Source organism: Cherax quadricarinatus, chromosome 25, assembly GCF_038502225.1.
Source record: "Cherax quadricarinatus isolate ZL_2023a chromosome 25, ASM3850222v1, whole genome shotgun sequence".
In the NCBI taxonomy this organism is placed as follows: Eukaryota; Metazoa; Arthropoda; class Malacostraca; order Decapoda; family Parastacidae; genus Cherax; species Cherax quadricarinatus.
This window is the reverse complement of record NC_091316.1, coordinates 6,224,018-6,247,788: the sequence shown is the minus strand read 5'-3', so window position 1 is coordinate 6,247,788 and position 23,771 is coordinate 6,224,018. Positions and strand designations below refer to the sequence as shown.

General features: G+C 45.0%; 1 protein-coding gene across 5 annotated transcripts in view; it reads right to left on the bottom strand.

Moving 5' to 3' along the window:
- LOC128690018 (dachshund homolog 2) overlaps nucleotides 1–23,771 on the bottom strand; it is a 305,827-nt gene that overhangs the window by 49,826 nt on the left and 232,230 nt on the right. For all 5 annotated transcript variants that reach the window (XR_008407248.2, XM_053778527.2, XM_053778528.2 and 2 more), the window contains 6 exons: nucleotides 13,817–13,908; nucleotides 11,182–11,322; nucleotides 8,977–9,243; nucleotides 7,691–7,861; nucleotides 6,226–6,309; nucleotides 3,791–3,916 (listed from right to left, as the gene is read on the bottom strand). Coding sequence is in view for 4 of the 5 variants with exons in the window: in XM_053778527.2 (XP_053634502.1) it covers nucleotides 3,791–3,916; nucleotides 6,226–6,309; nucleotides 7,691–7,861; nucleotides 8,977–9,243; nucleotides 11,182–11,322; nucleotides 13,817–13,908 (881 nt within the window). In the remaining variant the exon portion in view is untranslated. The remainder of the gene's footprint in view (nucleotides 1–3,790; nucleotides 3,917–6,225; nucleotides 6,310–7,690; nucleotides 7,862–8,976; nucleotides 9,244–11,181; nucleotides 11,323–13,816; nucleotides 13,909–23,771) is intronic.

The following is a 23,771-nucleotide window of genomic DNA, read 5'->3' as shown; positions in this document are numbered from 1 at the left end:
TGGAATGAAGTTATAGCAAGGGGGAAGGTCTTCATATTTTCGGATCTTCTGGGTCTCCCTGTGGCTGGCAGCTCCACCCCCTTCCACTACAGAGTATGGCAAGTAGGTGTCTGCCAATGTGGCAGCACAGGTGTAGTCCCAGGCAATCTGCTTTCCATCCTTCCAGGGTAGCATAGTGGCTCCATCAGGACGCTTTTGACTTCCATCAGACCTCTGTACTTGGGGTTCCCGTTGAGCTGGGCAACGGGCTGTGGCGAGGCTTCTCTTTATTATGTCATTGATCTCCTCATGTCTGGCATACTTCCCTTCTGCTGTGTGGCACACGAGACCATGGAGTCCGAATTGATCAGCTGTCGCCCTGCCGCAAATACACCTATGTTCGGTGAGGATGGGGGCGGCTAGGCGAAGAGCAACACCAATCCGAATGGCCTGTGGGTCGAGACGGGTGCCCAGGGAGGAATTGGGAACAGCTAACAGGAAATCTCCTGAGTGTGGTGCCTTCACTGCCAGGAGACGAGCTTTGTTCTTTCCTGAAGCATTGGAGAGCATTGTGTTGGCGATTTTTTCCATGATCGGTTTGTCCCAGTGGGACTGTTTGTGCTGTTTGGGAGGAGCTGGTCTACTGGAGGAGTCTGTAAGGGTGTCCCACCGAATTGCTGCTTCAGTAAACCTGGGGTCTTGAGCTCCTACCAAGTCTCTCAAGCGTTCGGGCACTATCTTCTTGACTAATGCACTGGAAGCCAAACACGAAGACAGAAAAGCAGGTAAAGCAACATGCGTTGCTTTACGCACCCCTATACCTCCCAGTCGCACTGGGAGGGTTGCCTGATCCCATTGCTCATCCTCTAGTGACAGGTTCAGTGCCTTCTTAAAAGTTGATCTCAGGTGTGCATCATATTCATCAAGTGTTGGGTTGTCAAAAGAGGGTGCACACCTCAAGAAGTAAGTGAGTCTTGGCATAGTAAGACACCTTGTGAGGAGATACAGAGCATCATGGGCATCAAGATCGCTTATTCTCTCCTCCATTCTCATAAGGTCATTCAATTTGTCCCTGAGGACAGTATCGATGGCCTGGTGACCCAGCGGTGCCCCCAAGAGGGTACTGTTGGACGGAGTTGTAGTTGAGATTTCCGGGAGGATTCTTCGAACAGCATTGATTATTTCCTGGTTCGCTGTGATGATTTCACACTTAGAGGGATTGAGGATGAGTCCCAAGCCTTCTCCCTGTGTTTTCACCAGTTGTAGGTCCCCCACGAGGGACTCTTCAGTACCTGCCAGAGTGCCGTCATCCAGGTACCAGATATTGAGCTCACTGCGTAGGCTGGAAGTTAGTTCTCTTACTGCCAAGCAGAAGAGAAGTGGAGCAAGTGGGTCACCCTGCTGAACACCCTCTGATGATTGAATTTCATGTTCTCCAAACAAAAGAATTGAGGGTTTGCTGTAGCCGGCTGAAATGAAGGGAAAGAGACTGGGGAACCGAACCCGAACAGCTGGCAAAACAGCATCTCTCCTCACCATATTAAAGGCATTTCTAAAATCAAGTTTGACTATGGCCTTGTCTTCTGGTAGGTCCCTGATGTAGGCCCTTGCCGCATGAGCTGCAGCTTCACTGCCTTGAGAGACCCCAAAGCCCAGTTGGTGTGGCTGGAGTAAAGTGGCAGCTTCTAGGCGAATGTTTCTCACTGCTGCTTTGGCAACGAGACGGCGGAGAGTGTTTCCAACTGCAATGGGTCTGATTCCCCCATCCCTCTTCTTCAAAGCACATAGTGAGGCTCCAAAAAAGAAAGGTTTAATTTCTTCTGGGATTCGCCCAGCCAGGCAATTGTTGACGAAAGTTGTTAATTTGGTGAGAAGAATTGATGCAGATTCACCGAGTATATATATATATATATATATATATATATATATATATATATATATATATATATATATATATATATATATATATATATATATATATATATATATATATATATATATATATATATATATATATATATATATTTATATATATATATATATATATATATATATATATATATATATATATATATATATATATATATATATATATATATATATATATATATATATATATATATATATATATATATATATATATATATATATATATATATATATATATATATATATATATATATATATATATATATATATATATATATATATATATATATATATATATATATATATATATATATATATATATATATATATATATATATATATATATATATATATATATATATATATATATATATATATATATATACATATATATATATATATATATACATATATATATATATATATATATATATATATATATATATATATATATATATATATATATATATATATATATATATATATATCAATAAAGCAGCACGCAGAAACAGGCGAGTATATACAAAGAAAGATCGTAGTCAGCAGGATTCGAAGCCACGTCAGGGAGGCTGGCAAGGCTTATGAGGCCGGAATGTACAAGAGGAGAATGAAATAGCTTGAAAACATTCTTGAGGTCCACTGGTGTTCCCGGTCTGGGAAGAAACATGGCTTGTGAACAAGGCCACCTAGCTGTTTGAGGCATATGTGGCCGATTGGTCTAGACTCTAGAGGGTCGCTTACGGAACCTTGCTATCCACCTTGACTTGGCTTCGAAACCTGCTGAGTGTGATATTTCTCTCTCTCTCTCTCTCTCTCTCTCTCTCTCTCTCTCTCTCTCTCTCTCTCTCTCTCTCTCTCTCTCTCTCTCTCTCTCTCTCTCTTGTTGAAACACTTGTTGCCAAGTGTCTCAGTTATCAAGGTGTTGGTGTTGGCAGCTCGCTTACACACACACACATCTCTCCCAGCCTGGTTGATCTGGGAGAGGGATTCAGTTTCCTCTTGAAAATTTAATCACCTTTTAACGATTATGTTTCTGATGTCTGCTGGTAGCAGGTTGAACTACGGATGTAGACAGTGTTCTCGTATTGTGCCCGTAGTGCCCGACCATATCCTTCTCACTCCAGTACATTGCTACGGTGGTGTGAATATTTAAGACTAGGCCCTCAAGTATCTTCCATGTATATATACATGCATATATATATATATATATATATATATATATATATATATATATATATATATATATATATATATATATATATATGTCGTGCCGAATATGTAAAACTGGTCAATTAGCAAGAACTCATTTAAAATTAAGTCCTTTCTGAAATTTTCTCTTATACGTTTAAAGATATATTTTTTTCATCAATGTTGATGCAAAAATTTATAATTTTGCACCAAAAGAATATTAGAAAACTTACCTAACCTTATTATAACAAGAACAATTTTTTTTAGCCTAACCCAATTAAATATATTTTAGATTTGTTTACAATAATTTAATACTAAACAAACAGTGAAATATATTTTTTTCGTTAGGTTCAGAATGATTTTGGCGAAATTATTGCATACGCAAATTTTAGCTTGTCTTATATGGCAAGATGAGCATTGCTATTTAAGCCAAGATCGCAAGTTCTGCCTATTCGGCACGACATATATATTTATGTATATATATATATATATATATATATATATATATATATATATATATATATATATATATATATATATATATATATATATATATGAGAGAGAAAGAGAGAGAGAGAGAGAGAGAGAGAGAGAGAGAGAGAGAGAGAGAGAGAGAGAGAGAGAGAGAGAGAGAGAGAGAGAGAGAGAGAGAGAGAGAGAGAGAGAGAATGGTTGCTTCCTTCCAGCAACTCACCAGCTGCCCTGAGCAGTTCCTTAGCGTTGGGTTCATACTGGGAGAGCCTCTTCAACTTCTCCGTCAGTTCCTCCTCCAGACGCCTGCGAGCTCGCTTCTCCTTCTTCAGCTTGCGTAGGTAGAGCACTGTGGGAGAGACGAGGGAGGGTGTTATTGATCCCACTGTGGGAGAGATGAGGAAAGGTGTTATTGATCCCACCCTGGGAAAGACGAGGGAGGGTGTTATTGATCCCACTGTGGGAGAGAAGAGGGAGGGTGTTATTGGTCCCACTGTGGGAGGGAGTAGGGGGGTCATTAGTGACCCCACTGTGGGAAAGACTGTGGGAGAGTCATTAATAACCACACTGTGGGTGGGGAGACAGTAGGAGGGACACTAGTCAGCACGCTGTGGGTGGGGAGACAGTAGGAGGGACGCTAGTCAGCACGCTGTGGGTGGGGAGACAGTAGGAGGGTCACTAGTCAGCACGCTGTGGGTGGGGAGACAGTAGAAGGGTCACTAGTCAGCACGCTGTGGGTGGGGAGACAGTAGGAGGGTCACTAGTCAGCACGCTGTGGGTGGGGAGACAGTAGGAGGGACACTAGTCAGCACGCTGTGGGTGGGGAGACAGTAGGAGGGTCACTAGTCAGCACGCTGTGGGTGGGGAGACAGTAGGAGGGACACTAGTCAGCACGCTGTGGGTGGGGAGACAGTAGGAGGGACACTAGTCAGCACGCTGTGGGTGGGGAGACAGTAGGAGGGACACTAGTCAGCACGCTGTGGGTGGGGAGACAGTAGGAGGGACACTAGTCAGCACGCTGTGGGTGGGGAGACAGTAGGAGGGTCACTAGTCAGCACGCTGTGGGTGGGGAGACAGTATGAGGGACACTAGTCAGCACGCTCTGGGTGGGGAGACAGTAGGAGGGACACTAGTCAGCACGCTGTGGGTGGGGAGACAGTAGGAGGGACACTAGTCAGCACGCTGTGGGTGGGGAGACAGTAGGAGGGACACTAGTCAGCACGCTGTGGGTGGGGAGACACTAGGAGGGACACTAGTCAGCACGCTGTGGGTGGGGAGACAGTAGGAGGGACACTAGTCAGCACGCTGTGGGTGGGGAGACAGTAGGAGGGACACTAGTCAGCACGCTGTGGGTGGGGAGACAGTAGGAGGGACACTAGTCAGCACGCTGTGGGTGGGGAGACAGTAGGAGGGACACTAGTCAGCACGTTGTGGGTGGGGAGACAGTAGGAGGGACACTAATCAGCACGCTGTGGGTAGGGAGACAGTAGAAGGGTCACTAGTCAGCACGCTGTGGGTGGGGAGACAGTAGGAGGGACACTAGTCAGCACGCTGTGGGTGGGGAGACAGTAGGAGGGACACTAGTCAGCACGCTGTGGGTGGGGAGACAGTAGGAGGGACACTAGTCAGCACGCTGTGGGTGGGGAGACAGTAGGAGGGACACTAGTCAGCACGCTGTGGGTGGGGAGACAGTAGGAGGGACACTAGTCAGCACGCTGTGGGTGGGGAGACAGTAGGAGGGACACTAGTCAGCACGCTGTGGGTGGGGAGACAGTAGGAGGGACACTAGTCAGCACGCTGTGGGTAGGGAGACAGTAGGAGGGTCACTAGTCAGCACGCTGTGGGTGGGGAGACAGTAGGAGGGACACTAGTCAGCACGCTGTGGGTGGGGAGACAGTAGGAGGGACACTAGTCAGCACGCTGTGGGTGGGGAGACAGTAGGAGGGACACTAGTCAGCACGCTGTGGGTAGGAAGACAGTAGGAGGGTCACTAGTCAGCACGCTGTGGGTGGGGGGACAGTAGGAGGGACACTAGTCAGCACGCTGTGGGTAGGAAGACAGTAGGAGGGTCACTAGTCAGCACGCTGTGGGTGGGGGGACAGTAGGAGGGACACTAGTCAGCACGCTGTGGGTGGGGAGACAGTAGGAGGGACACTAGTCAGCACGCTGTGGGTAGGAAGACAGTAGGAGGGTCACTAGTCAACACGCTGTGGGTGGGGAGACTAACAACAAATAGCAGAAAACGTGACGCAAGTGACAACTTTAACCAATAAAAGAAAACGTAATTAAGTGATAACTCGTAACAACAACAACAACAACAAAAAGCGTAACCATTATAATGTTTGTCAGGAAACAGGACAAGTGTTTCCTCTCATGGTTATATGATGACCCGCAGCTGGAGCTTTTGGTCAACTGACTGAGGACTTCCACTGGCTTACTAATCCACCTCTTTGAAAATCGTGGTTATGATTATAACCACTAGGAGTAATGATAATAAACGTAACCATTAATAACTCGTAATGAAAGAAAACGTAATCAGAGTGACAACTAGTAATGAAAAAAAAAAAAAACGTACCCACAGTGATTCAACATATCGTAAAACGTAACTCAAAGCGACAACTGGAAACAAAAGAAAACGTAACTCAAGGGATAACTCACTCTTGACCTTCTCGTCCTCGACCAGCTGCTTCTCCAGTCTCTCCCTCATTTCCTTCTGTCGCTGGAACTCCAGCTGGAGGTGCTCTGCCGGGGTACACCAGAGGAAACAACTTCTTAGTCAAGCACTGCACCAACTTCACCTTCACGCCCACTTAAGCACATTCAAAACAACCACTTAAGTTTCAACAGTATGCATAAAAATAAGTGAACTAGTGTTATTTCGTGTAGAAACACACAAGTGATCATAAATTTCGCTCTTAAGTGCATTTTATGGGGGAAAACTGAGCAAATTCTAATTCTGAGTTAATTTACATTTATTTACAACGTAAGAATTTGCTTTCATAACCAAATATTTACAATAACTATTTTTGTATTAATGTTGGTAGAATTATCGACAATATGTTAGGTAAAAGGACACAAGTGCAACTAATGTGATATTTTATTGTGGCAATGTTTCGCTCTCCAGGAGCTTTATCAAACAGGCTTGACAAAGCTCCTGGAGAGCGAAACGTTGCCACATTAAAATGTCACATTAGCTGCACTTGTGTCCTTTTACCTTAATTTATTTCTATAATATGGAGTACAGTAAATAGCTAACTTTATTTCTATAAAGTGGAGTACATTATACACTTGACACTGGAGAAAATACGTAAAAAATAAACACGTTATAGACCTTCCCCTCCCCCTCCCTATCCCTTCCATCTTAGGCAGAGCATTTCGGGCAGCCTTAAATTTGTAAACAATGACTAAAAAAAAAAAAAAAAAAACAGTTAAGCCTAGGAAGGATGAATTATTGGAAAGGATGTGACGCAACTGAGTATTGAAATCGTAGCAGTGCAGTTAGACCGTGTTCGTTCCTGATACATGTATATGCTCAGACACTTGACCGAGATGCTGGGGATCCCTGTGTGATGACACAGCCAGGGATGGTCGAAGTATGAGTCGATGTCGGTATTGGTGCTGTCTGTTATTACAAATTTCTTCATCCTGTTTTCTGCTGCATTCTCATTTGCTTCCTTTTCTCGCCTTCACCATCCACTCCCCCAGCTATCTCACCTCTCCCTTCCACTTCCCCTACTTTCTCACTTCCCCCTTCTACTCCCCCTATTTTCTCACTTCCCCCTTCTACTTCCCCTACTTTCTCACCTCCCCTTCTATCCCCGTACTTTCTCACCTCCCCCTTCCACTTCCTCTTCTAGCCTTCGTCGCTTTCGCTGCTCAGTCATTTTGTCACCTTGTCTGTCTACCTTCTTCCCCACAATTCTCTGTCCACTTATTTAATACTCTCCCTAATCCACTTCTTCGCTTACCCTTCTATCTGATCCATTTCTCCACTTACCCTTTTCTCTGATCCACTTACCCTTCTCCCTGATCCACTTACCCTTCTCCCTGATCCACTTACCCTTCTCCTTGATCCACTTACCCTTCTCCCTGATCCACTTACCCTTCTCCCTGATCCACTTACCCTTCTCTCTGATCCACTGCTTCTCCTCGTGCCTCACACTCTCTGCTGCCACCTTCAGGAGATTCTGAATATTTCCCAGGAGGTTTTCCAGGGAGGAGAGGGGCGGGTGGTGCGGTGTGGGCGTGGGAACCTCCGGTCCGCCCATGCTCAGGCCTGCCAACCCACTCAAACCTGTGTAGTACAGCATAGGTTTTAAACGTTACACCTCTCACACTCTCCTGTCTTAACCTAGATAAAAACATGGGATGTCAAAATATTTTTTTCTCTGTGCTGAAGGCCTGGTCACACACCGGGCCGTGGGGGCGTTGACCCCCGAAACCCTCTCCAGGTATACTCCAGGTATACTACTACTATCTGTTACTAATATTACTATTATTACTAGTGCTACTGTAACTAAAGTGTAATGAGCACTTCTCAATGCTCAGTAATAACCCACATAGGGTAATGTAATTAGTAGTATTACCAGTACTGTTGCTAGTACTATTACTAGTATTGTATTACTAGTACTATTGCTAATACTCTTACTAGTGTTGTATAATCATTACTGTTATTACTACTGCTAGAAATATTGATATTTCTAGAAATATTACTATTGCTAGTGCTATTATTGTTAGTATTACTATAACTACTACTACTATTACTAGTATTAGCAATACAACTACTACTATTGCTAGTATTACTAGCAATAATACTACTATTATTGCTAGTATTACTATTACTATTGTTATTACTTGTATATCTACTACTAATACTACCACTACTACACTTGTATTCTTTTACTTTAGTTATATGTATTGCACTGAATTATTCAGTGCAAGAAGTGCTGGAAGCTCGATCCCCCGTTTAATAATCACGTCATAGACGCACAATACTAATCTGCGCTTCCCTGCGTAACACAAATAACCCGCACATAAAAGAGAGAAGCTTACGACGACGTTTCGGTCCGACTTGTGTATCGTTCCAGTCACGGTATTGTGCCTTTTTTTGTTATTCCCTGCGTAAGTCAGAGAGTTGCCTAGCTGATGACTCTTACAAGTGTGTAAGTACAAGGTTCAGTGTCCTGGAAAGAGTTAAGTTGAGGGAAATACCTGACTTGGGTAAAACAATTGACTTGAGGTATCAACTTATTACACTGAAGGGAAAACTGGTGGCAACGAGAGGTAATAATAACTTTGATTCCAGCAATTGAAACAAGAGCCCTTCACCCTTACTCCCACCCCCTTTCCTTACCCGCTTCGACAGACGAGAAAAACCAAAACCAAAATAACAGAAATTGCATGATGTACCTGGAGGTAGACGGTCATCCGCTACGGGAATGAGAGCGGAGCTTTGAGAGGTGGTGGGTGTGGCGACACTGCTGCTGCTACTGCTGCTGCTACTGGTGGCTCCGGAGAGCAAGGTGCTCATCCCGCCGCTCAGACCGCCCACGCCGCCCACACCGCCGCCGGAGGTGGTGCTGCTGTTGTTGTTGTTGGCGGTGGAGGTGAGGTTGTTGTTGTTGTAGTGTAGCGAGGGGCGGTCCTGGTAGTCGAAGTCATCCCGGTCGCTCAGATCTGTTGGTGCAGAACCAGGAGCCTCAGGGGAAGCAAGGATGGTGATACACGATATGATAAATGGTTTGAAACACCGACAAGATGAAGATTGAGACCCTTATGCAACATATGGGAATCTTCACTGAGGAAACGGTTCGCCACACAGTGGCTTCATCAGTCCAATACAAAGCAGAAAGGCGTAAGGAGAGGAGTTTGAGGTAATCAGTCTCTCAGCCTGGAGTCGATGTGTTCAGTCCATCAATCTTGTAGAATGTACAGCATAGGGCCGTAGACGTGGCTTATATACTGTAGTCAGGTGAGGCTATAAGCTTCATGGCCCTACGCCCTATGCTGTACATTCTACAAGACTGATGGACTGAACGCATTGACTCCAGGCTGAGGGACTGATTACCTCAAACTCCTCCTCTTCTTACACCTTTCTGCTTTGTATTGGACTGATGAAGCCACTGTGTGGCGAACCGTTCTCTCAGTGAAGATTCCCATATGTTGCATATGTGTCTCGATACACGATATGAAGAAAACACAGAAGTAAAAGTAGGAGCATAAGGAGAAGCAAAAACAGAGAGCGATAAACAAACAGAAAGTTTAGGAGGAGAAGCAAAAAAATAGTGAGCAGTAGCAAAATAGTGAGCAGTAGCAAAATAGGGAGCAGTAGCAAAATAGTGAGCAGTAGCAAAATAGGGAGCAGTAGCAAGATAGGGAGCAGCAAAATAGGGAGCAGCAGCAAAATAGGGAGCAGTAGCAAAATAGGGAGCAGTAGCAAAATAGGGAGTTAAAGCAAAAGAGGGAGAAGCAGCAAAATAAGAAACTAGAAAGAATAATAAGATGTAAAGCTATTTGCACTATTTATCCCGAATAAATATCCCAGGATAACCCAAGAAATCCAAGCCATGTGATTTATTTCTCTTACGCTCCTTGAAACCCCTCTCTCGGGATGCAAACAAGAACGATAGACTACTTCCTAGATGTCTACTTATTGCTAAAATTTTTGATGTTGCTGCAGCCCTGCCCGTCAACTTAAATTGGAAAAAGGTTATGACGCGGGTAATGAAAGAATTCCTTGGTCCTTCAGTATGGAAAGACAAGCTAGGGATCAAGAAGGGATCGAGTTGCCTCTGCCGTTGGTGGGCAAACAGATGAAGGGAAGGTTTTAAGTGAACTGTGGAGGATTAGGCAATAGTAAGTGTACCTCCCAGTGGTATATTTTATGGAACGAGACACATTTTGAACACTTTCCTATTATTTCTGAAAAGTTTCGCCTACACAGTAGGCTTCTTCAGTCGAATGCAGAAGTGAGTAAAACTGTAGACAGCACAAGGAAATGGAGAGGTAAATATGATTGGATCAGTGCACTAGCCTTCAAGTATTGTAGTAGTTTTGAGGTGGTCAGTCCCTAAGCCCTGGGAAACGCTCAGCTCCATGTCAGTATTGTACACCATCATTATAAAGGTATATTTTGAATTCTCATTTATCGTAGTCGTGCAACAGATTACTGTATTAACCCCCCATGTAACATATTTCCCATCCAGGAACCTTGTGTGTACGTGAAAGAATTGTATATTACCATAATAGTGTAATACTTGTGTCCCTCGTATATATTTGCGTATCATTATTCCAAGTATTATTTCCCCTGTTATGTAGAATGCTGATTAAGTGGCGTGTAAGTGGTAGGAAGGTGGAGAGATATCTCGCTCCCCTCCCCCAGTAATATCTCGCTTCGCCCGGCATTGAAAACCCGTCATTCGCTTGTGAGCCGAACTTGCTACCCAGTTGTCCCGCACAACCAAGTTTTGGCTGATGGTAAAGGAATGGTTACTTAGTAAAGTTAAAATCGTGTTCTTCACTACCACTTTATAAAAATTAGATGCAAATAAAAAAAAGGCTGGCGTGTGTTTTACTAAAGCTCAATTTATCTTTAAGTGGACGGCTTCCGCTCACCGTTCTTGTCGTCGAGGTCATCTGCGTCGGAGAGGCAGTCGTCCTTGTCGTCGCGGTCGTCCCGGGGCGTCGGGGCGTCACTGAGGTCGTCCCGAGAGTCGCTCTTACTGCTCAGGTTGAGTGCGTCGCTCTCACCGTAACCTGTAGACGTGAGAGACGTCAGCACACACAGCGTGTTGTGAGGTGTTGTGGGGTGTTGTGAGGTGTTGTGGGGTGTTGTGAGGTGTTGTGAGGTGTTGTGGGGTGTTGTGAGGTGTGAGGTGTTGTGAGGTGTTGTGAGGGCTATTGTGAAGTGAGGTGTTGTGAGGGCTATTTTGAAGTGAGGTGTTGTTGCGAGGGATATTGTGGTGTGGCGAATGAAAGATGTGGAGGGGCGAGGATTTAATGGAGGGACGAGTAAAGCCATTTTAATATGAATCTTTCACAAATAACCCGCACATAGAATAAAGAAGCTTATGACGACGTTTCGGTCCGAGTAGGAACCGAAACGTCGTCGTGACTTTCTCTCTCCTATTTGTGTATTGTTCCAGTCACGGTATTGTACCTTTTTATTTCTTCCACATGACTCGTGTTGCAACTCATCCTTGCAAATTCTGTGCGCGTTTCTTGCAAAAGGTTTGCTAGGTTTAGTTTACTCAGGTTTAGTTAGACTAGATTATCCTCCGTCAATAAAAAATCAACCAATTATAACGTACCATAGCACCAGTAACTAAAATAAAAGGTAATAAAAAATTCTGACACGCTCACGAAACTGGGACTAGGAAGTTAAGAGTCAGATAATTAGTGTTGACTCGTTTCAATAGTCACCCATTTGACTGTCTTAGTAACACTGAAACAGTGTCTGTTATTAACTGGATGGGCTGCTTGTCTTAGCTTGCCTACTCTGAGTCTGACAGTCTTGCATCTCCCTGTCAGTACATAAGAAAGAAGGAACACAGCAGCAGGCCTACTGCCCTATGCTAGGCAGGTCCAATTCTCCCACTGGCTTAAGCCAATACCTTGACCTAGTGAGGTCAGACACGTCACTTAAGGGAGGAGCACAGCATTCGATCTAGTAGCTCAAACTAGTCAGGTCCAACTCACACCCACCCACACCCATTCATGTAGTTATCTAACCTATTTTTAAAACTACGCAACGTCTTAGATTCTATAATGGTACTCGGGAGTTTGTTCCACTCATCCACGACTCTGTTACCAAACCAGTGCTTTCCTATATCCTTCCTGAATCTGAATTTTTCCAATTTAAAACCATTGCTGCGAGTCCTGTCTATGTTAGATAATTTTAGCACGCTATTTACATCCCCTTTATTGATTCCTGTTTTCCATTTATATACCTCAATCATATCCCCCCCTAATTCTATGCCTTTCTAGAGAGTGCAGATTCAGGCCCCTCAGTCTATCCTCATAGAGAAGATTCCTGATACATGGGATCAACTTCGTTATCCTCCTTTGTACGTTTTCCAGTGCATTTATATCCATTCTGTAATACGGTGACCAAAACTGAGCAGCATAATCTAAATGAGACCTAACCAAAGATACATAGAGTTGAAGAACAACCTGAGGACTTCTATTATTTATACTTCTTCATATGAAGCCAAGGATTCTGTTAGCTTTGTTGCGAACACTTATGCACTGTTGTCTTGGTTTTAGATTACTGCTAACCAGAACTCCTAAATCCTTTTTGCATATAAATCCTTTTCAGCATATAACTAAATTAGTAAGTGTTTTAATCCTCCTCCTTTAACCTTCTCTCTCTCTCTCTCTCTCTCTCTCTCTCTCTCTCTCTCTCTCTCTCTCTCTCTCTCTCTCTCTCTCTCTCTCTCTCTCTCTCTCTCTCTCTCTCTCTCTCTCTCTCTCCCTCTCCCTCTCTCTCTCTCTATCGATCTATCTCCTCCTCTCCATCTCTCTCCCTCTCATACACATCTATGTATTTATTTTCTAACTAGTGAAAAGTGGTTGCTTGATGGGGTTTTAATCCTATCGACTATACGATTGTTAGTCCCTTGAGGTTTATTTCTCCCAGTGTGTATATACGTTGAGAGGAATAACCCTCCCAGTGTATATACCTTGCCTGGTTAGTAAAGAACATGGTTTGGCGTTATTGTTATTATAATCATGGGGAAGCGCTAAACCCGTAGGGATTATACAGCGCCTGTGGGGAGGGGGGAATGGAAGGTATTTAGGCTCCATTCATGAAACTGGAACAGAGATCCAATTCCCTAGATCAAAAGCCCCTCACCAACCTCAAGGACGCGGTTTGGCAGCATTAAGAAATGGTATCTAGTGGACATTAAATTGTCGTTAAAAGACCAGAGGAATTATTGGACATTAATTAATGGTATTTAAGCCAGACCGGAAGTTTTCGGGTCACCCACATGCGATCCGGCACGGTCTGCCATTCACAGGTGGTCTGCCATTCACAGGTGGTCTGTCATTCACAGGTGGTCTGCCATTCGCAGCCGGTCTAACACTCACAGCTGGTCTGCCATACATAGCTGGTCTGCTACACAGCTGGTATATCACGCACAGCTGGTCTACCACACACAGCTGGTCTACCACACACATCTGGTCTGCCACACATAGCTGGTCTGCCACACACAGCTGGTCCGCCACACACAGCTGGTCTAGCACTCACCATTGGTCTTGTGCGGAGAGACTGGTCTGTCTGTGTGTTCCTCTCGCTCCAGGCCCAGCACGCGGTCTGCGCGGCTACGGTCTTCACGTATCCTGCGGGGAGACACATCACGTCAACACGGAGATACAGGTGATAGGACATTAAAGACACATATAATGAAGATAAGTCGTCATAAACAACGGGGATTCGAACCACTGGGGCTATTGCTTCATGCCTGGACTACGTTTCGACTCCTCGTCCGACATTTTGTTTATTCATCGACCCATATGTATAGTTTATGGCATTTGTTAAAGTCGAAAAGTGCCTGACACCAGTGTCTACAATTCTGACACAGAGGCATTTATGTGTCACGCGCTGGAGGCTCGATCCTCCGTCAGCGGACCGTGATATACACCTGTCCTCCCTTCCCCTTGGAAAGAAAAAAAAAAGGAGGGGAGGGGAAGGTTTCCTCTTGTTCCGAGGAACCGGGGCTACCTTCCACTCCCACGGATTAAACCTGATTTTCTTTTATACCAACCCCCCTCCTCCCCAAGGTGCTCAATAAACCTTACTAGTTTAGCGCTTCCCCACCAATGTAATAATCTCATTCCGGCTATGATTTGGAAATGCTAAGCCCGTAGGGGGATATTTAGAACTTGAGGGGAAGGGGAAATGAGACAAAAATCTGGCTCGATTGAAGGTCACAATAGATCAAGTTCCTCGGGACAAGAGCCCTTTACTGGAATCATGGCTAACCCCCCCCCCCCCATTTAATGTTACAAAGAGAACCAATGTTCATCCAATGCAGTGCATCCAATACAGCCAAAGTTCGGTTCAAAATACATTGTTTTTTGTCGACAGTTAAAAGTTATATTTGTTCAAGAGTGAGATGGAGGTGCACCGACAGAAATATTAGCTTGATAAAGCTCCTGGAGAGCGAAACATTGCCACAATAAAATATCACATTAGTTGCACTTGTGTCCTTTTACTTTACATATTGTCGGTAATTCTACCAACATTATTACAATAATATTAGCTGGGTCTGTGACAGCTGTCTGTCTCTAAGGCTTGTTTGTTCATAATAGATCTGTGTCAGCTGTCTAGTGCTGAGATTTGCTTGTCTGTAACAACAGCTCTGCGACAGTTCTGCCTACTGCCGAGGCTTTGCTTGTGCGTAGCAACAGTTGTGGCACTGGCGGTGGTGGTGGTGTTGTAAGGGGGGTGGGAATGTTGCTGCTGTTTGTGTTAGTGTTGGTGGGGGAGGGGGTTTTGTTGCTGCTGTTGTTTGTAGTGATAGGGGTGTTGTTACTAATGTTGCTGCTGCTGTTGCTGCTCTGTTTGTGCTATTGATGATGGTGGTAATGGTGCTTTTGTTACTGGTGTTGTTGTTGTTTGTGATGCTATTGCAGAAGCTGCTGCAGCTGCTTCTCTGCAGTTGCTGCTGTCCCTGGGTCTTAACTGGTTATGACTACTTAGTAAAGATTATTTCAGTAACCTGAACTCTCACTCTCTCTCATTCTCTCTCTCTCTCTCTCTCTCTCTCTCTCTCTCTCTCTCCCCTAATATACCTCTTCTTCTCCCCTTTCCTCTGTAGGTTACAAGAAAGAAATGGTAACGGAGGCAAGAATAATCAATTAAGCAGAGAAGACTGTATACAGACGAGGATTGGCATAGAGCGACAAGCCTAATGGGATGTTGGCCCAGATAGACAGAGTGAGCAAGGGTTGGAGGGAGTCTGTCTATTGTTCTAACTCTTCCCATGTTTGTTATCGTGTTCTTCACCATGGAGGAGGGGGGGGGGAAGAGCACTCATTAACAGCCGTGGGCGTCGATGGTGAAGTGCGCCGGAGAGACAGGTCCATGTCGATACAATTAATACAAGCCAGACTATAAGCCAAACTTCAAGCCAGAGTAAGCCAGTATGAAGGTAGACAAATTTCTTTCACGGTAACTCCTTTTTTTTTTTAGTGTTGTACAGCGTTCATTACTGGGGGTCTAACACGTATATTTAATTAATTTAATTACACGTCTATAAAGGTAAACATCACAGTGTTTGATCGATACAAAAATAAATATCAAATGTCGAACATCAGTGTTCGAAAGTCTCTCAAATGCCACTGAAAAATTATTCATTGATTTTATAAAAACACAGATGACCAGTTTTTCGACACGAATGCAAAAGTGCACTACACAATGTTTTAAGTGCACTACACAAACAATGTTTTAAGTGCATAATGTTTTAAGTGCATAATGTTTTAAGTGCATAATGTTTTAAGTGCACTACACAATGTTTTAAGTGCACTACACAAACAATGTTTTAAGTGCACTACACAAACAATGTTTTAAGTGCATAATGTTTTAAGTGCATAATGTTTTAAGTGCATAATGTTTTAAGTGCACTACACAATGTTTTAAGTGCACTACACAAACAATGTTTTAAGTGCACCACACAAACAATGTTTTAAGTGCATAATGTTTTAAGTGCATAATGTTTTAAGTGCATAATGTTTTAAGTGCACTACACAATGTTTTAAGTGCACTACACAATGTTTTAAGTGCACTACACAAACAATGTTTTAAGTGCATAATGTTTTAAGTGCATAATGTTTTAAGTGCACTACACAATGTTTTAAGTGCACTACACAATGTTTTAAGTGCATTACACAATGTTTTAAGTGCACTACACAATGTTTTAAGTGCATTATACAATGTTTTAAGTGCATTATACAATGTTTTAAGTGCATTACACAATGTTTTAAGTGCACTACACAATGTTTTAAGTGCACTACACAATGTTTTAAGTGCATTACACAATGTTTTAAGTGCACTACACAATGTTTTAAGTGCATTACACAATGTTTTAAGTGCACTACACAATGTTTTAAGTGCATTACACAATGTTTTAAGTGCACTACACAATTATATACTGGAGACAGAGGAAGAAGGGGAGAGGATATCATGAGGGGATCAGTCTCTTAAGAGGAATATAACTGATATGATGGTTAATGTGACTGATATGACTGTTAATGTGACAGACATGATTGTTAATGTGATTGATATAACTGTTAATGTGTCTGATATAACTGTAAATGTTAATGTTAATGTTGATGTGGCAGACATGATTGTTAATGTGATATGATTGTTTGTAAAAATGATGTGATTGTTAATGTGGTTACTTGACTGTTAATGTGATTGATATGACTGTTAGTATAAATGATATGATTGTTAATGTGACTGATATGACTGTTTGAATAAATGATATGATTGTTAATATACCTGATATGATTGTTAATGTGACTGATATAATTATTAATGTGACTAATATGACTGTAAATATAACTATATGACTGTTAATTTACTGATATGACTGTTAATGTGACTAGCATGACTGTTAATTTACTGAATGGTAACATAACTATTTAAAAACTGAGAGACAATGAGACGGAAAAAATTTAAACTTTAAAATAATTTTTAAGTGTGTTCAGTGGGAGAGAGAGAGAGAGAGAGAGAGAGAGAGAGAGAGAGAGAGAGAGAGAGAGAGAGAGAGACAGACAGACAGACAGACAGAGAGAGAGAGAGAGAACGAAAGAGAGAGTTAGGTGAATAATTAAGCTGAGAATATTCGAGTGAACCTTTGGTCACCTCTAACCAGTAAGAAAGGCAAAATAGGAGCACTAAAAAGTAAGAAGGGAAGCGTAGGTTCCGTATACACGGTGAAATATCGCTTTATATATCGCTCTATATATCGGCCAAGTGGCTCTTTACCTGGCAGGTCCTAATAATCTGAGCGAAGTATTCTGATAAATGATGGAAGGGGAAAAGAAATGACGAAGTAAATCTAGAAATAAGAGAAACCTTGAGAGAAGACGAAGAGTCTGTGAGAACTTTTGGTAGGGGTGAGCCACCACCACTGGTAGGGGTGAGCCACCACCACTGGTAGGGGTGAGCCACCACCACTGGTAGGGGTGAGCCACCACCACTGGTAGGGGTGAGCCACCACCACTGGTAGGGGTGAGCCACCACCACTGGTTTGATGGAGCCACCACCACTGGTGGGGAAACCACCACCACTGATGGCGAAGCCACCACCACTGTTGGAGATACCACCACCACTGTTGGAGAAGCAACCACCACTGTTGGAGAAGCAACCACCACTGGTGGAGAAGCAACCACCACTGGTGCAGGAGGCACTAACACTGGTGTGGAGGAGGCACTAACACTGGTGGGGGTGTGGAGGAGCCAGCAACACTAGTGGGAGTGTGGGGGAGCCAGCAACACTGGTGGGGGTGTGGGGGAGCCAGCAACACTGGTGGGGGTGTGAGGGAGCCAGCAACACTGGTGGGGGTGTGAGGGGATCCAGCAACACTGGTGGGAGTGTGGGGGAGCCAGCAACACTGGTGGGGGTGTGGGAAAAGCCAGCAACACTGGTGGGGGTGTGGGGGAGCCAGCGGTTAACACTGGTGGGGTGTGGGAGAGCCAGCAACACTGGTGGGGGTGTGGGGGAGCCAGCAACACTGTTGGGGGTGTGGGGGGAGCCAGTAACACTGGTGGGGGTGGGGGTGAGCCAGCAACACTGGTGGGGGTGTGGGGGAGCCAGCAACATTGGTGGGGTGTGGGGGAGACAGCAACACTGGTGGGGGTGTGGGGGAGCCAGCAACACTGGTGGGGTGTGGAGGGGGCTAGCAACACTAGTGGGGGTGTGGGAGGAGCCAGCAACACTGGTGGGGGTGTGGGGGAGCCAGCAACACTGGTGGGGGTGTGGGGAGCCAGCAACACTGGTGGGGTGTGGAGGGGGTTAGCAACACTGGTGGGGGTGTGGGGGAGCCAGTAACATTGGATCGGGGTGTGGGGGAGACAGCAACACTGGTGGGGGGGTGGGGGAGCCAGCAACACTGGTGGGGGTGTGGAGGGGGCTAGCAACACTGGTGGGGGTGTGGGGAAGCCAGCACCAGTGGTGGGGGCGTGGGGGAGCCAGCAACACTGGTGGGGGTGTGGGGGCGCCAGCAACACTGGTGGGGGTGTGGAGGGGGCTAGCAACACTGGTGGGGGTGTGGGGGAGCCAGCAACACTGGTGGGGGTGTGGGGGAGCCAGCAACACGGGTGGGGGTGTGGGAGGAGCCAGCAACACTGGTGGGGGTGTGGGGGAGCCAGCAACACTGGTGGGGGTGTGGGGGAGCCAGCAACACTGGTGGGGGTGTGGGGGAGCCAGCAACACTGGTGGGGGTGTGGGGGGAGCCATGGAGGTCGGTAATGAACGAGTCTTAATGACTCTCCGGGTTACTTATTACAATGCACCAGGATTTAATTGATAGTTCATGATTTAACACGTCTGGACACGCAATGGTCGCGGCATGTGACGCACGACGTCGCTGCTGACGCCCACGACGCAACCACGATGCTACTGCTGCCTACGACGCTGCTCTACTGCCTACAACGCTGCTCTAGTACCTACAACGCTGCTCTACTGCTTACGACGCTGCTCTACTCCGTACGAAGCGCCCATGTGAGGAATAACTGAGTGGATATCTCCCCCGTGAGGGATACCAGGAGGTATTCCTCGCATCTCTGCTATTTCTATTTCTATTATTGCGTTGTGCTATCTATGCAACATCGGGATGGCGACCTCAGGCCGTGTTAGCAGGATTTACACTTCTCGCAAAAGTGCTTCAGTAACTTGAACATTTCACTCTGGAGGTAAAAAAAAAAGCAAAAAAGTTTCTCTGAACGACTGATCCGACTGTCACTGTGGCTGTGGTAGTCATTCCAGAGCTGTAATCATGGACGCTGTTTGCGCTCTATATCCCCCTCACTAATTTCTACTGTGTTTCGAAACTGACTCATTTAATGTTTGGTAACCTTTTTTTATCATTTTTAAGGCTATTTTAGAAATTCGCATGCATGCGTGTTAGTTATAGATATCATATGTTATTATAGGTTAAATGTATATAATTCTGCGGTGGGGTGTGTGCGTGGTTGTGGGGGGGGGGAGGAGGGGGCAGGTATAAACATTACGTCCACGGGAGATGTCTTAAATCTTGCTATATTTCCGCTGCCATGCGGCCGCTGCGCTCTGTAATTGTTGGCTTGCGGGCCCGGGGGTGGAGGGGAAGGGGGTGGAATTGGAGGGCTAAGGAAGGGGAAGGTATTGGAGGGTTGGGGAGGGGCTGTGTCATGTTTCACACCGGCTTGCCAATCAGCCACACGCTAACACTCCAAAACAACTATTACTGGCATGCACGGCCTTCTGATTGGTGGCAATGGGATCTCCGACTGGCTCCCGACAGCCACACGTATTTCACTCGAAATTAGTATCAGCTTCTGATTGGTCACGCCCATCACAAACGTATCTTTACTTTCTGATTGTGGCTGACTTATGTGGTTCCTTTTTTTAACCCTAGCAAGTGGAGGAAGTGAGGGAGTGCTGGTCTGAGACCGTCTCCCTATACTCCCTTACATTCCTATATATTATGTACTCCCTTCCTTTACTCCCTCTCTATACACCCTATTTTTTAATCCTACACTTCTAATAATTTCTGTAATCACCCTACATTTCATATACTCCTTCACATACACTCACCGTATATGGTCCTTATACCGCCTTAAAATACAAACCTCCTTATACTCTCTACATATATTACACTCCCTATACTCTCTACATATATTACACTCCCTATACTCTCTACATATATTACACTCCCTATACTCTCTACATATATTACACTCCCTATACTCTCTACATATATTACACTCCCTATACTCTCTACATATATTACACTCCCTATACTCTCTACATATATTACACTCCCTATACTCCCTTCACTCCTTCAAAGTTCGTCATAACGCACGTAGAAGGACGAGCCTATAATTTGCAGTGAGGTTTACCTGTTTCCTAGGGAGAGGGAGAGAGGGAGAGGGAGCAAGGGGAGGCTAAATGTAAGGTTGGATACGGGGGAGAATAATTTGCCTGCAAGGGAGGAGAAGGGGGAGTAAGGGGCGTAACCCCCTCCCCTCCCTAGAAGGGAGGCTGGCTGCGACTGAAAAGTATCAAGTAGGAAGGGAGACTAGGGGAAACGAAGGGAAGGTAGAGGTGAAGGGAGGGTAGGGGTGAATGGAAGGGATGGTAGAGCGGAAAGAGGGGATGACGGGGTGGAAGGAAGTTAGGGATGGAGGGAAGGGAAGGTAAGGATGTAGGGTAGGGGATGGTGGGGTAGCAGTGCCTAGGGCATCAATGGTAGAGGATGGTAGGGTAGCAGTGCCCAATGCATCAAATGGTAGGGAATGGCGGGGTAGCAGTGCCCAGGGTATCAGTGGTAGAGGATCAAGGACAGGCCAAGTGTTTATCGGCAGGTGCCTTTGGCAACTAGTAACTACCAAACAGGACAAGTGTCTATCGATAAGTGCTTCTGACAAGCGATAACCAACACACGCGCATGCACACACGCACACGGGAGACGTGGAAGGGGGAGGGGGGTAAAATAGTGAGGTTGGTCAGGGAGGAATGAAGAGGAGGAGTGAGTGGGAGGGGTTAGGGGGAGGGGAGGACTTAGAGGGAGGGGTTAGGGGGAGGGGAGGAATTAGAGGGAGGGGTTAGGGAGAGGGGGCATTTTACATGAGGAGGAAACGGGCATATTTTAATATAAGAATCAAATCACGAGGTTGTTGGTGTTGGTGGTGAGTAGGACTGCGGTTACTGCATCCTGCAGCGCATCCTGTAACTCATCCTGCGTCTTGCAGCGCATCCTGTGTCCTGCAGCATATCCTGCATGCCGCAGGTGCGGGAAGTTTCCCGCAGCCTCTAGCACAGTCAGGTACCAGCATAGAGAAAACACACAGATGTTGTGACAACGTTTCGCTCTATGCAGAGCTTTGTCAAGTCAGTGACTGGGTGAAGCTCTAGAGCGAAACGTTATCCGGTAAGCTTGCATACTGCATCTGTCTTTCCTTTGGTGCTGTTGGCAGCACGCTGTTTGCATCTAAGCTCCCCAGCTCATCTTCCTAGCACTATGTCACCGTTGCTAAGACAGTCAAATGGGTGACTGTCTTAGTGATTTTCTGCAGCGATGGATGCACCTTCCGTCTACTTTTCACGATCTTCCACATATATTTAATTTATTGCAGTTAGGTTGTGTTATTATAACTGTCAGAAGATATTTTAGCCTAAGTCTAACCTAACTTAACCTAACCTAACCCAACCCAACCCAACGCAACCCTACCTAACCTTGCCTATTTTGCTGCAAACCTTCACTTGCAGGTCACTTCCGGAGGTCCCCACCTCCGCGGCGCGGTCCCAGACCACGCCTGGTCGATCAAGTTATTGGTACCCACCATCCACAATCCAACGTATGCACCACAGGCCGGCTGATCAGGAACCGAACTGAGGAATTGGTCGAGTTCCCTCTTGAACACAACCAAAGGTCTGTTGGTAATATCCCTTATGTATGAATGAAGAGACGATGTTGAAAGAGTCGTGGTCCCTGAACACTTACCGAGTTCTCTCTCAGTGAGAAAGATCAAATTTACGAGGCTAGCTCGAGGTCACAGAGTACCTGCCCAGCCGCTACCTAGCACCCAGCGCTGGGTAATTAACAACGTGCGACTTTAATAGCGATGGAGCCAATGAAACTCAGGCCACAAGTATTTGAGCTTGATATATGAGGATAAATAGACGTAATGTGGGGTTATTAAACGTAATCAAATCATGCACAATACTTTATGATATCAATTACCTTCTTTGCAAACTCACTAATTGCAAGCATATCCGTTTCCCCGGAATTAAAAATGCAATGTAACCGCGATCATTACACAAGACTTCACATTTCCTGGTGATGTATCTTACGTACTTCAGAGGAAAGTTTTTTTTTGTTCATTTTGGAGACGAAAATACAAAAACAAAAGTAATGCCTCTTTGATGTCACCTCGCTCTTACTCGCGGCTAGTTACCAGGGCTCGTCTAAAAGGCAAGCTGCCTCGTCAACCAGGCTGTTACTGCTAGCGTCCCGCAGGCATGCATTAGCCACTGAGTGTGAAGGTCAGAGGGGTGGTGTTCTGTGGGCGTGGCTCGTTTGAAGCTCGACCCTGCCCCTCCTTGCCCCAGAACCCCTCCATTCCCCCGACCCCCACCTGCCCCCACCCCTCCACGAGACTGAGTGGGGCATACGTAAGATGTCTCACGAAATCGTAATGACACGACTGCAAACAAACCATACCATACCATCCGTAAGATGGCCCGCGAGACGATTTAGATTTTGTCGCCGAAATGGCCAGTTTATTGTGCACCCCATATCCATCCTGTGGAAGGTAGGGCAATAGCATATGGATACACAAAAGGCCTAGGAAGTAGGCCTCAAAAGGGTTAACATGGGGTACATCTGGATTTAGATCTTAAGAAAGTTCACTTCGATCAAATTTACAATGATTCCAAGATGTCTAAAGGAAAAAAAAGTGGCTTTGATAAATTTGCCTCCACACAAAATAAACTCTAGCTAAATGGTTCAAAGAACCGACAAGTTGATAAATTAGACACACAACAGATATCCAAGTGTTGCACGAGTGTGTAATTAAACAAAATAAACTGCATGGGTACTCTCCTGGCTGTAAGATGCATCAGCAATTAAACTCTGAAGTCATTCAGAAGAGGTAGACTCGTGTATTTTTAACGTGATTAGGTTATCAAAATTTAACCTTTTTTTTTTTTTTTTTTTAGCTTTTGGAGTTACGCTGCTTTTTCTTTTTTAAGTTATCTGAATTATTCCATGATGCTGGCAATGAGTTCAATAACTTTGGATATAAGGAACGTGGATGTGTCAATTGCCTCTAGAATGTGACCCTGTTTACCGTACACAAGCGTTCAATATTGGAAGCCGATAGGATGAGGGGTTCTCGGTCATGATCGAAATAAAATCGAAAATTTGGCAAAAGGAAATCGGAACTTAATCGGGACGACCACTTAAAGGTCCACGATCAGTGATGCCTATCCA